We start from the raw sequence: 13,600 nt of genomic DNA on the forward strand, positions 1-13,600 counted from the left end.
TTGCACATGTTGCTTTCTCCCCTTGCTCTCACCTCACCTTGCAAAATCAAGGCTCTTCCTCCTGCAGGTCTCTGCTCAGGCAGCACTTCCTCAGGGAAGCCCTCCGGGCTCCCCGAGAGGTCAGGTGCTCCTGTGACACCCCCCCACCGCCCCAGCTCTCTTTCCCTGCCTTTCAGCACCTGTCAGCTGTACATTGATCACTGAGTGACTGTCTGGTCACCATCTGTCTTCCCTGCAGACTCGAAGCTCCACATGTGCAGGGCCATGTCTTTTTTGTTCTCCATTGTATCCCCAGGGCCTCACCATGTGCCCGGGACATGCGGGCCTTAATAACTGTTTAAGTACTTTATTAATTCTCAATGAGTTAACGATTGACTGAGTAAACCCAAACCTGTCTGAATCTCAGCTGGGCCTTTGGTGGGGACACCATATGGTACACTTAGACACAGCACAGCATAGATGGCAGGTGTGTGTGTGTGGGGGGGGGATGCCACCCCAGAGGCGGCCATCCTCCCCCATCCTTCAAGGAGGACCTTCTCCTTGGTCTCCAGAGCCTGGGGGGTCTGGGGAGCTCAGTGGGGTGAGCTCAGAGACCCTCCTTCAGGAAAGCCGAGCTCTGCGGGGCTGGGTGCTCCCCTCCGACCCACACGGGCAGGTCCCATGTGCCCCTCTCCTTCCTCCCAGAATACAAGACCGTGGATGCTTTGCTGCAGCAGATGTTTGAGTCTGAAATAGCTCCAGAGGATGAAGGCCCTTCCTTGGAGGAGATTCTGAACTTCTCACCCAGTGACGTACATCCCAAGAATCCCAATTTTGAAAACAGTGCCTGACCCTGGGCCTGTAAGGGCCACAGGCATCCACAACTGGAAACCAAGATAAGCTGTCGTCACTGTTTGCAGATGCTACCTAGAGGTTACTTTCCCAGCCCAGGTTCTCTTCTGTGTTCTGATAAGACTGTGAATCGGCCTCCCTTGTCCTGAGTGGTCGGCTCTGTGTGCTCTCCTGAGGTCGTGCTTAGGGCTGATCATAGAAGTGAGGAAAGGAAAATCTACAAGGAGACTGTGAAGAGCACTTATCCTACAAGTGTTCGTACGTGTGTAAATCCTCTCAGTGGGTATATAAAAGCTTTCATTTATTTTTATATGATATTTTGCTACCTTATTAAATGAATACTGTGCTACAGTGTTACATAAATGAATTTAAAATATCTTAATATGCTAAAAGAACACGTTCTAGTACACTAGCTTTTGATGCAGTGTTTATTCGAAATGAAGAAAAATATGAATGTGAAGATCAAATGCTGTCACAATTGCTTCTTTTTTGGGGGAGGCTCTCAAAGGTTCTTCTGTTTTATGTTTTGGTTTTTTGGCCGTGAGGCATGTGGGATCTTAGCTCCCCGACCAGGGATCGAACCCACACCCCTTGCATTGGAAGGCAAAGTCTTAACCACTGGACCACCTGGGAAGTCCCTCAAAGTTTCTTTAATTAAATTACAATTATAGCAAGATTTTGAGTAAGTTGCTCCCTGAGGTCACTTTCCCCAGCTGGAAGTCTCTCAGTACAGCGACCTACTCCTGGGAAATTAAAGGGATTTATTTCACTTTATTTTATTTCATTCTATTTTATTTAAAACGTTTAATTGTGGTAAAATATACAACATAAAATTTACCATTGTAACTATTTCTAAGTGTACAGTTCAGTAGTTTTATGTATAGTCACATTTTAGGTACACTCGACAGACCTCCAGGACTTTTCATCACCCCAAATGAAGCTCTGTACCATTAAACAGTACCTCCCTAACCCCTCCCCCTTCCAGCTCCTGGCAGGCACCATTCTACTTTCTGTCTCTATGAGTTTGGCTACCCCCGATCACAACTGCACTGTGAGCAAGTGAATCCCTTCCAGAGTTGTCAGGGTAGGTAGGACTCCACCTTCTTCTGCACCTCGTCGCAGGCCCTACCCTGAGCAGGGGAATCGGGGGTGGGAATCGAGGCTTCCTGACCTGCGGTCTCTGAGTGCAGTGAGGCCGAGTCACGTGTCGTGTCATGTGTCACACGTCAGGGTGGCAACCGAACCTGGCCTGGGAGGGAGCTTTCCTTGGTCTGAGGGTGACCTCTGGTGTCGGAGCAAAGCGAAAGTTTCAGGGCTGGGACTCTGGGGCCAGGCTGGTTTCATGCCTGGCTGCTCACTGACTATGCCACCTAACCTCTCTGGGCCCTACTTCCTCACCTGCAAACTCGGGGCGGATGGCACCTCCCTCCCTAGATCGTGCGGACTAGGGAGGAGGAGGGTGGGTGAGGTGCTGACCGTGCCGTTCCAGAGGGCGCTTCCTGGTTTGGATCCTGTAAGGCTGGCGTTTGGCGTCAGGGTTTGCGATTCCATTACCACCACGATTCCCAGGAGGTGGGAGCCTTGCTGACCCATCTGATGGGATTTGTGGAGTCCTGCCACCCATCCAGACCTCTCTTATTTCTTTGTATAGTTAACATTTATCATTATATAAAGGGTTAGGCTAAATATGCTGAGTGACAACTTAACGTTTTTAATTTGAAAATATGCTGGGCATTTATCTTTTAATTAGAAACCATGCGGTCACTGTAAAACATTCAATACAGAAATATAGTAAAAAGTCAAAAGTTGCTTTTTATTCTTCCTTCTCCTCACCCCTTCCTCTCATTCTTCCACTCACAATCTGACACCCCCTTTCCGGTGGGAACTGCTGAGTTTGTTGTTTTTCCTTCTGGAACTAAATGGATATCATGAAGATTAATATATAATCATTTTTTTTATCATAAGTGGGGTGTCATGACATTTATCATATATAGCTCAAGAACTTGCTTCTTTCACTTACTAGTAATTGTTTCATGTTGAGATATAGATATAGAAATATAGACACACACACACACACACACACACACACACACACACACACACACACTGCTGTCAAGTGTTCCATACCATTGATGTTTCTTTATATAGAAGAATTCACATATTCATGGACCTGTACGTTGTTCCATGTGTTCAGTGTTAAACGATAGTGGAGGAAACTTTGTTGTGTAATTTTTTCTGAAGTGTGAGCCCTTCAGTAGCAAAGTCTCGGGCTCAGACTCCTGGGATCCGGTTACCACTGTCCTGCAGCAGCCCCCGTGGCCACCAGGGGGCGCCACCACCCCAGCCGCTGCACACAGTCCAAGGGAGGGGACAAGGGGCAGGAGTTGTGGCAGCATTGCCACTTTTCTCCAGGTCTTTCTTCTGTCTTTTAGGGAACTAGTCACCCCGACATTTTGGCCCATGGGCTCCCAGCTGGACACTTCATTCCTCAGTCTCCCTGGCAGGGGGATGGGGCAACATGATTGTGTCTGCCCCGTGGGCTGTGAGCCCAACTGGGGTCCACACCTCGCAGGTCTTGCCCGTGGGAACGATGTTCACCTCTGCTGGGATATGACAGCCATCAGAACATCCTGGAAGCCTTCTGTTGAGGACGGCAGGGTCGGGGCCAGTAAAGGATCGCCCATCCCAGACTGTAACGCGAGATCGAAATCACTTGTGTCTTCTCTAAGCTGCCCTGTGTGGGTTCTGTTACCGGAGCTTAGCCTGCCTGCAGCCTGACCCATCCAGAAATGGGTTCATCTGAACCATTCGGAATGGAACCAACGGGACAGATGGACTCAGTGGAGGGATGAGGTAAGAGGAGGACCAAGGACACTGACTCCTGGGACCAGTGGCAGAGAAGCAGCTTTGCAGGTGTACTTGCACATCGTGCCGATGCCCATGCATCTCGGAGCATTATTTCTGATAGGCCCGGACCACACTTTCGGTGTCTCAGGTGCGTCTTATGAAAAAATACATTTTAGAACCATTGCCTTAGACACAGATATAATCCAGCGTGAAAAGGCACTGGTAACAGGAGTGTCTGAGTCTCCGGAGTAACCAGCCTTGTTCTTAGCTGGGACTTAGAACGTGGAGCGGGGCTGCCGAGAATGAATGGGAAAGGCCTTGGCCCGAGTAGGTATTAAATCAGAAACTAGGCTGAATCTAGCTGGTATTTGGGCACTTAGGATGAGCTGGGCCCTTGCTCAGCTCTGTCCCCGGGGAAACTCCAGTCTCCTTAGTGGGTGAGCTGGAGGTTTCTTTGCTTTCCAACTCTGATGTCTGTGGCATCCGTCTCAGTGGCCCTTTAGATGCAGAGCTTATTTCCTTGTGCAGATGAACTCTGTGTGTGTGTTTGTGTGTATAATTTATAATGAAATGAAGATGATCACTGTAGTTTGTACCAGGAAATGAACCAAAAAACCCACCTACTTTCCTGAAGTGCTTAAAGCAACTTCTTTCATTTGGATGGAGCCTTCCTCGCTGGGGACAAGGCTGTTGCTTAGGAAATCTGACTGTGAAGTTTATAAGTTTATGTAAGCGGAGCCCTTGGCAAAGACTGGACACCAGATGGGCAGCAGCAGTGCTGAGATGGCGCTGGTCAGGTTGAGGTTGGTGTGAATGGCATGGAGGGTGTCTTGGGTGTGATAGGAGCTGAAGATCCAGTAACAGCAAACGGGCTGGCGGGGACACAGGATATGTTGACAGGGGCTGGAAGCCGAGGCCAAGTGTCCTCTCTGCCCAAGACTGAAGGCACCCACAGCTGCCTTTCATGGGTGGACACATTTAGTTCTTAGTTTAATAAAATAGCACCCTTATCTACTTCAGTCTTGTTTCCTTTGAAAACAGACATCTTCAAGAGGAAAAATTTTAAAATCCCACAAATCTGGCTTTATTAATGCTCACTTTTGACACTAGTAAATTTAATGCTAGTTTGTCTGATGAGGTCTTGTCCCTGGATCAACTTCCTTCCAATTTCAGTGTATGTGTGTAATCAATCGCGTAGGTTACGTTATTTTCAAAATAAAACATATTTGGAATCCCATCCTATTAATTTATCCTGCAGACACATTAGCACCTGCACTCACTTTTTTGTAGCAGTAAAACTGTGAAACTAATTGTCTCTAAATAGAGAATTGCTTAACTAAAATATGGTACATTCATATAAGGGAATGGCATATAGCTGGTCCAATACAGATGAAAAGAGGGGCAAGAAAACTGTGAAATAATGTTATGATTCACATTTGTAAAAAGAAATGGATGGATACTTCTTCAACGTGATTAAAAAAGGCTACCTCAGGCCAGCGTCATGAGCTTACTGGATAAACATGGGAGGAGCTCCTTCTAAAGCAGGAGACAGAGATGTCCAGCACCATCCCTGTTTAGCCCTCTTCTCATGGTCCTGGGCAATGGCGAAGGCAAGAGAAAAATCACCAGCAAAAAACTGGCAGAGATGTAAAATAAGCAGCATTTTCATAGTGATGGTTATTTACTTGGAAACTTCAAAACAATCAACTGAAAAGCTTTTTATAGAAATCAATAGGCTCATATAGTCAAAGTACCAGCTAGAAAAAATAAGAAAAAGTGACATCTGATTTAAAACAACCAAAAGTTTAGTCTTAAGTATTTAAATTAGACTAATATAAAAACATTAGAAGACTCTCTTCTTATTCTCTCAGTCGAAGATGGCATTTTAAGATGCAAAAGCCAGAAAAGGCTTTAAAAAACTTTATAAATCAGAGTATGAAACAAAATTTAAAAAAAATCTTCATGTCAACAGAAATCTTAAGTCAAGAGACAGATGACAAATTGGAAGAAATACAAAGGGGTCCTACAACTTAAACTGAAAAAGAGCAATCCCAAGTGAAAAACTGACAAAGGATAGAGTTCACAGAAAAAGAAAAAAACACATAGCTCTTGAATATATGAATATATTTGGCCTAATTCAGAAGAGAATGCAAATGAAGACCACAAGGAAATACCATTTTGTCACCTGTCAGAGTGGCAAGGGTCAAAGAGCCTGACGTGTCCTGTTGGTGGAGGTGTGGGGAACAGACTTTGATCCTTGCTGGCACAGCCCTACAGGGGGATTATTTGCAATATTGAGACAAAATTTTAAATGCCCTCACCTTTGACCCAGCAATTTCACTTCTAGGATTTTACACTGCAAATTATGGCTATATATCATACAACCAAATATTACACAGCCATCACAAGAATGAGATCATTCTATATGTACTTACATTCTCCACCATACATTGGGTGAAAAAAAGCAGAATTATGCTAGCTTTGTCAAGAAACATTATATGTATATATGCATGGAATAATTTTTGGAAAGGTCAGAAAACGTGGGCTGAGGTTGTCTCTGGAATGGGGAACCTGGTGGCTGGGAGTGAGGGAGGAGGCGGAAGCCAGTCACTGTGTCTTCTTGAACTGGGTGTCCCCTCACATTTGCCTTCATCATGTGCTAAGGGAAGAGGGAGGGATGGAGGAGGGAAGCTCAATTCAGGTTATAGGACCCTTCCAGCTTTAAGTCAATAAATGCTAAGTTGGCTGCTATAATTTCAGAGCTAATTAATGATGCATGGAGCTTACATGACTATTTTCAAGATCTGAGATATTCTTTTGAATCATACTTTTAAAAAACAAAGCTTGAGATTTATACCTGCAATATTTCCCATGGATAGCAATGAAGAACAAGTACAATAAAGGACAGGCACATTCAATTCATAAAAACATTAAGTCTGCTAGATATATTTGGGGAATTTTTATTTTACACAAATATAAACCCCCAAATTTAGAAACAAACAAACAAACCTGACTTGGCTCTTTTTTGGCTTAAAGTAAACAGGTCAGTGCTTAAAAAGTGCTTTTAGAGAATGTTCACTTGCCGATTATTCTCATGAATGCTCTCATCCCAAGAGCCGCCAGTCAGCCTGCTACGCAGGGACGTTACCGTGTTGTGTATTTTGTTGAAATATTTGTAACAACTATGTGCCAGGGATATACTTTGTGGGCTTTATTTTTAAGCAACATTTACATAAACAATAAATGTGGAAACATTAAGGTTCAAAGTGAGCAGGCCAGCATTTACAAAGCAATTTTTAGGGAGTGTCCATATTTTATTTTCGAGAACGCTTATATTCTAAGAGCAGTACAATTAGCCTATTACGAAGGGTCTTAATCTTGTTTGTATAGTGTTCTTGAAATACTTTCTTCAGCTTCTGCCTTAACAAATCCAAAGATGGAAGATGATGACAATCTGGTATATTCAACATTATATGAAAAAATTCATTCCACATATCCAGGTGAGGAAGCCTGGAGAGACAAGGCATAAATGAAGGATAAAATGTAGCCTTCAGGGCTTCCCTGGTGGCTCACTGGTTAAGAATCCACCTGCCAATGCAGGGGACATGGGTTCGAGCCCTGGCCCGGGAAGATCCCACATGCCGTGGAGCAACTGAGCCCATGCGCCACAACTACTGAGCCTGCGCTCTAGAGCCTGTGAGCCACAGCTACTGAGCCCGCGTGCCACAACTACTGAAGCCCGTGGGCCTAGAGCCCATGCTCTGCAAAAAGGGAAGCCACCTCAATAAGAAGCCCGCGCACCGCAACGAAGAGTAGCCCCTGCTTGCTGAAACTAGAGAAAGCCAGCGTGCAGCAACAAAGACCCGATGCAGCCAATAAATAAATTTATTAAAAAAAAAAAAAGTAGCCTTCATCATGCAGGGCAATCCCACTCTTGCATCTGACTTAACTCTAACCTCAACCCAACCTAATGCATCAAGAATGGATATGTTGGTGGGAATGTAAATTGATACAACCACTATGGAAAACCGTATGGAGGTTCCTTAAAAAACTAAAAATAGAACTACCATATGACCCAGCAATCCCACTACTGGGCATATACCCTGAGAAAACCATAATGCAAAAAGAGTCATGTACCACAGTGTTCATTGCAGCACTATTTACAATAGCCAGGACATGGAAGCAACCTAAATGTCCATCGACAGATGAAAGGATAAAGAAGATGTGGCACATATATACAATGGAATATTACTCAGCCATAAAAAGAAACGAAATTGAGTTACTTGTAGTGAGGTGGATGGACCTAGAGTCTTGTCGTACAGAGTGAAGTAAATCAGAAAGAGAAAATCAAATACCATATGCTAACGCATATATATGGAATCTAAAAAAAAAAAAAAATGGTACTGATAAACCTAGTTGCAGGGCAGGAATAAAGATACAGACATAGAGAATGGACTTGAGGACATGGGGTGGGAGGGGGAAGCTGGGGCGAAGTGAGAGTAGCATCAACATATATACACTACTAAATGTAAAATAGCTAGTGGGAAGCAGCAGCGTAGCACAGGGAGATCAGCTCCGTGCTTTGCGATGACCTAGAGGGGTGGGATAGGGAGGATGGGAGGGAGGCTCAAGAGGGAGGGGATATGGGGACATATTATGCATATGGATGATTCACTTTGTTGTACAACAGAAGCTAACACAGTATTGTGAAGCAATTATACTCCAGTGAAGATCTATTAAAAAAAATAATAAAATAAAAAAAAATTAAAATATTCAAAAAAAAAAATAGAATGGATATGTTGAATCTATTATACATAGGAGAAACTGAAGATCCAAAGAAATGTCTACACACAACTTGTTCCACAAAAGTTACAAATGGAGAAACAGAAGGACTTAAATAACTTGCTCACTGCACCCAGGGCCCAGGGTTATGCTATTTCACCCTACTTCCCAAGGCATGGGTCTTCTGTGGCAAAGATCCATTTTCCACCAGATGGAACCCAACATTCTACTGTATTTATTCTTTTCACTGTAGCACCAATGCTAATACCCACCTTCTAAAAAGACCTTCAGGTTTCCAGACTCCCCCTTCATTTTTCACTTTCATGTAAGTGCCAAAAAGCATGCAGTACACTGTTGCAGCAACTCCAAAGTAATCAATCTATAAAGAAAATATGGGTATATATGACTATACGCTAATTTACACTTGAGTATATTCCCATGTCTAAGTTATGCAGCAAATATGATAAATCACAGGAAATAGTCACAGGATTTCACTTTTAAAGAATTCTGGAAGTGTGCATTAACCCCACACTGACACGTCCTATGAACGCCTGTCTAGGCTTTGCTGGAGGCTTCCACGGACGGCAGATCACCCGCCACCTCCTGAGGCAGCGTCTTGGGAAGCTCTGCTCTTCCTGAGCTACCGCGTCCTTCGTTTTGTCACACAGAGGCAAACACAACACCAAGCCGCTTGCAAGTCCTCCCAGCTCCTCCCCCCAGGACTGGCTGTGGTCTTTGAACTGTGCTCCAAACCTCACGAGGTGTGACGAGTCCACAACGGAGAACAACCCTGGAGCGTCGTCTGAATCCAGGGCTAGAAGAACACTAGATCAGCTCAAACTATCTAGATGCTCAAATTCATTTTGAAATTATAGTGAGTGTTATACAGGGAAATGTTTTCAAATCTCTCACTCTAGTTCTCTACCTGGTAGTTCCAGGGCTTGTTACTGAGCATCTCAATACACTGGAAACCAGATGTTTCACACTTTGCCGTAAATGCGGTTCCTTTTGGAAAAAGTTTCATGTCTATACTCTGACCCAGGTCGATCAGTGCCAAGCCAGCAGATAAATCATCATCTTCACTGTCCTGTTCCAAAAATCTATATTAAACACAAACAAGGGCCAGGCTGCGTGAGCACAGATAATAAAAGTCTGCTGGGGAAACGGTAAGAGAAGGACCTGTTAAAAGGGCAACTTGCCTGTTTCCAAGTATGAAATTGTCTGGCTTGATGTCTCCGTGGATGATTTCGCAGTCATGGACTTGTTCAATCATGCACAGCACTCTGATAGCAAAAGCGAGGACTAGAGCTTGAGGCATCAGTTTTTCAGGGGTATTTTTGTAGAGGTTAATGGCATTCTAGAAACAATGAAAAGTGGAGTCCTGAGTTGGTTGCACAGGATTAATGAAATTTCAAGTCAAGAGCTTTGCCCCCACCCATCACTCCAATAAAAGCTCCAAGTGCAAAAGGTATGTGCAAGGCACAAGCCAAAAATGTACTTCAGTTCCTGTTTGTCATAAAAGCAATACACTTACTAGTAATGTCCCATAGCTGTAGAGATCTCCTACTAACACACTGCCATTCTGGAACAGGTGGGCAGAATAGAATTTGATAAACATGTGTCGCATGCTTGGCTTTAGTCTCTCCATCAGCTGGGTCCCGATATAGAATTCCCAGGGGTTGGCGGGCTTCTGGACCTGCAAATCAGGTATGTGACATTCATATCCAGCTCACATTCTGGAAAATGATAGCAAGAAAGCCACTTCATCCAAATATAGGATGTGGGGTAGAAAGTGATGACAAGCTATGAATTGTTGCTGCAGCGTGGGAACTGCTGCAAGGTAATTTTAGTGGCGAGGCAATTCTGAATCCTTGTGGGATAGTTTTGTTTCTTAAGTGCTGACAATAGACCTAAGTGAAACCACCACTATCTTTAAAAAAAAAAAAAAAGGAGGCTGGCAAACTCAAGTCCTAAAATTCATTTTCTATATTGTACAGATCATTTACCTTCAAAACAAATTTCTGCTTTTTTTTGCTATCGTTCACATCTCCGTGGGTAACTTCATAGACGTGGGCAAAAGCCCCTTCTCCAAGAAGGTGATCAACATAGACCAGCAAAGAACCTGAGGAGGTAGATAAGTCAAAATGAAAAAAAGGCTCAGGGGCTTCCCTGGTGGCGCAGTGGTTGGGAATCTGCCTGCCGGTGCAGGGGACACGGGTTTGAGCCCTGGTCTGGGAGGATCCCACATGCCGCGGAGCAACTGGGCCTGTGAGCCACAACTACTGAGCCTGCGCGTCTGGAGCTTGTGCTCCGCAACAAGAGAGGCCGCGACAGTGAGAGGCCCGCGCACCACGATGAAGAGTGGCCCCCGCTCGCCGCAACTAGAGAAGGCCCTCGCACAGAAACGAAGACCCAACACAGCCAAAAAAAAAAAAAAAAAAAAAAGTAAATATATATATTAAAAAAAAAAAAGGCTCAAAACATTAAAGGCTATCAAAATGAAGTATTTGTAAATTTTTCTTGGTGCTTGAATTGCTTTAATAAATAAAAATGGATATAGCTCCCTTAGGAAATGTTTTTCCAGTCTTACATGAAAGTTAAACAAATACCTGCCACACAACAGCCCCCTTTATAACGAAGTGATGGAGGAGCCAGGGCAGCACTGCCGGGACCCAGGCCTGTCACTGAGCAGCAGGGCCGCGGGCAGGCATCCTCTCTTTACCAGTGCGCTGTCATATTTAAAGGGGGAGTACGTGTGCTGCCTACTTGGCAAGGCTGTTGTGATGACAGAAAGAACAAGTGGACATCCTCTACAACGTGCTAAACAAAGCCCTAACATGCCTTTGAAAAATGCAAGCGTTTTACATCAGAATAAAAAGGGCAGAGTATAATTGTACCGATATTTCTAACAGATACTTAAAAAATTTTTATTGCAGTAAACTTTCTATTTTAGAACAGTTTTTGATTTATAGAAAAGTTGAGAAGATAATAGTTTCTGTATGTGCTGCATCCTGTTTCCCCTACTGCTAACTTTTACATAACCAAGTTACACTGGTAACAAGAACCAAAACCAGTATGTTACTGTTAACTAAACGCCACACTTTATTCAGATTTCACTAGTTTTCCCCTAATGTTCTAGGACACATTCATCAAGTCTCCTCAGCCTCTGCTAGGCTGTGACAGTTTCTAACTTTTTGTTCTGATGACCATGACAGTTCCAAGGAGCACTGTTCTGGTAAGTTGTAGAATGCCCCTCAGGTGGATTTGTCTTGATATTTTTCAGTTACACTGGGGTTATTGGTTTTGGTAGAAAGATGACAGAGGTAAAGTTGTAACAGATTTTTAATTTTTTAAAAAACGCATTCATGTGTTTAAAATCAAATATAAAAAAGTAGCTTTCTGGTTTCTAGCTGGCATGTAAGGAGTTTGGAAGTCGTCAGTCTACCCTCACAGTAAGAAAAAGCTGAACAAATTGAAAATCAACAACTCTTAGATCTGTTAGAGAACTGAGGTCACAGGGAAAACTGCTGCCCCCCCAAACTGAGGAGACAGACAGGTGAATACAGAGAATAGCAGAGCCCAGAAGCAGAAACTACCACTGAAGCCAGTACCGAAGGGGGGCTGGGGAGAGGAGTCACCACAGAAAGAATTGATGTCTCAGACCTTATTTAAGAACAAGTCTCTAGGTAAGCCCAAAGACAACAGGGGAGACAAATAAGGACACAAAAGGGAATTTCAGCCTTTGATACCTACAGCCACAGAAAATAGTAAACACAGCCTAAGCCCAAGCCAGATAAGCATAAACCTTACACTAAAGGCCTATTTATCTCAGTTCCTTTCAGCAGGATATCAGGACTGGCTTCTAACAAAAATTACAAGGCATAATAAAAGACAAAAAACACAGCTTGAAAAGACAGAGCAAGTATCAGAACCAGATACAGATACAGAAAAGATTTTGGAATTATAAGACCAGGAATAAAAAAAATTATGATTAATATGCTAAGAGCTGTAATGAAGAAGGTAAACGACATGCAAGAATACATGAGTAATGTAAGAAGACAAATACAAACTCCGAGAAAGAATCAAAAGGAAACGCTAGAAATAAAAAAGGACTGTGACAAAATGAAGAATATCTTTGATGGGCTCATCAATAGGCTGTATGTGGCTGGAAAAAGAAACTGTGAGCTTGACAAATATGCCAACAGAAACTTCCAACACTGAAATGCAAAGAGAAAAATAAAATGAAAGATAGAATAGAATGTTCAAGAACTATGGGACAACTACAAAAGGGGTAACAAATGTGTAATGGGACACTAGGATGAAGAAGAAAAAGAGAACAGAAGACATAGCTGGGGTAATAATGGCTGAGAAATTTCCAAAATCAATGACAGACACTAAATCACAGATCCAGGAATTTCAGAGAACGCCAAGCAGGAAGAATACCAAAAAGCTACAGCTAGGCATGTCATGTCCAAACTGCAGAAAATCAGACAAGGAGAAAATATTGAAAGAAACCAGAGGAATAAAACCACCTTATCTATAGAGGAGCAAGCATAAGAATCACACTGACTTCTCTTCAGAAACCATACAAGCAAGAAGAGAGTGGAGTATGTATTGAAAGAAAAAAAAAAAAAAAAAAAGCCAGAAAACCACAAACCAAGAATTCTTCCCTTTCAAAAGTGAAGAAGAAATAAAGACTTCATTAGACAAACAAAAATTAAGGCAATCTGTCACCAGTAAACCTGCCTTGCAAGAAATGTTAAAAGAAGTTCTGGGGGGTGGGATGAATTGGGAGATTGGGATTGACATATATACACTATTGATACTACACGTAAAATAGGTAACTAATGAGAACCTAACATATATAGCACAGGGAATTCTACTCAATGCTCTGTGGTGACCTAATTGGGAAGGAAATCCAAAAGAGAGGGGATATATTGGGTTGGCCCAAAAGTTCATTCATTCCGTAACATCGTATGGAAAAACCCGAACGAACTTTTTGGCCAACCCAATAGATATACGTATAGCTGATTCACTTTGCTGTACAGCAGAAACTAACACAACATTGTAAAGCAACTATACTCCCATAAAAATAAAAGAGAAAAAAAGAAGTTCTTCAGAGGGAAGGAAGATGATACAG

General features: G+C 43.2%; 2 protein-coding genes across 4 annotated transcripts in view; one reads left to right on the forward strand and one right to left on the reverse strand.

The window, feature by feature from the left end:
- LOC132376865 (two pore channel protein 2-like) overlaps window positions 1-1,605 on the forward strand; it is a 39,730-nt gene extending 38,125 nt beyond the window's left edge. Inside the window, exon 19 of the mRNA XM_059942765.1 lies at window positions 685-1,605. Within this exon, the coding sequence (XP_059798748.1) occupies window positions 685-830 (146 nt within the window). The 3' untranslated portion in view covers window positions 831-1,605. The remainder of the gene's footprint in view (window positions 1-684) is intronic.
- Window positions 1,606-6,891: 5,286 nt separating this feature from the next.
- The window catches only part of BUB1 (BUB1 mitotic checkpoint serine/threonine kinase), a 41,926-nt gene continuing 35,217 nt past the window's right edge, over window positions 6,892-13,600 (reverse strand). For 2 of the 3 annotated variants that reach the window (XM_059942308.1, XM_059942309.1), the window contains 6 exons: window positions 10,467-10,582; window positions 9,995-10,156; window positions 9,660-9,817; window positions 9,386-9,560; window positions 8,733-8,839; window positions 6,892-7,188 (listed from right to left, as the gene is read on the reverse strand). In XM_059942308.1, coding sequence (XP_059798291.1) covers window positions 6,993-7,188; window positions 8,733-8,839; window positions 9,386-9,560; window positions 9,660-9,817; window positions 9,995-10,156; window positions 10,467-10,582 — 914 coding nt within the window. In that variant the 3' untranslated portion in view covers window positions 6,892-6,992. The remainder of the gene's footprint in view (window positions 7,189-8,732; window positions 8,840-9,385; window positions 9,561-9,659; window positions 9,818-9,994; window positions 10,157-10,466; window positions 10,583-13,600) is intronic. The other variant, XM_059942310.1, reaches the window with a different exon arrangement.

The sequence above is a fragment of the Balaenoptera ricei genome, chromosome 13, assembly GCF_028023285.1.
Source record: "Balaenoptera ricei isolate mBalRic1 chromosome 13, mBalRic1.hap2, whole genome shotgun sequence".
Taxonomy (NCBI): Eukaryota; Metazoa; Chordata; class Mammalia; order Artiodactyla; family Balaenopteridae; genus Balaenoptera; species Balaenoptera ricei.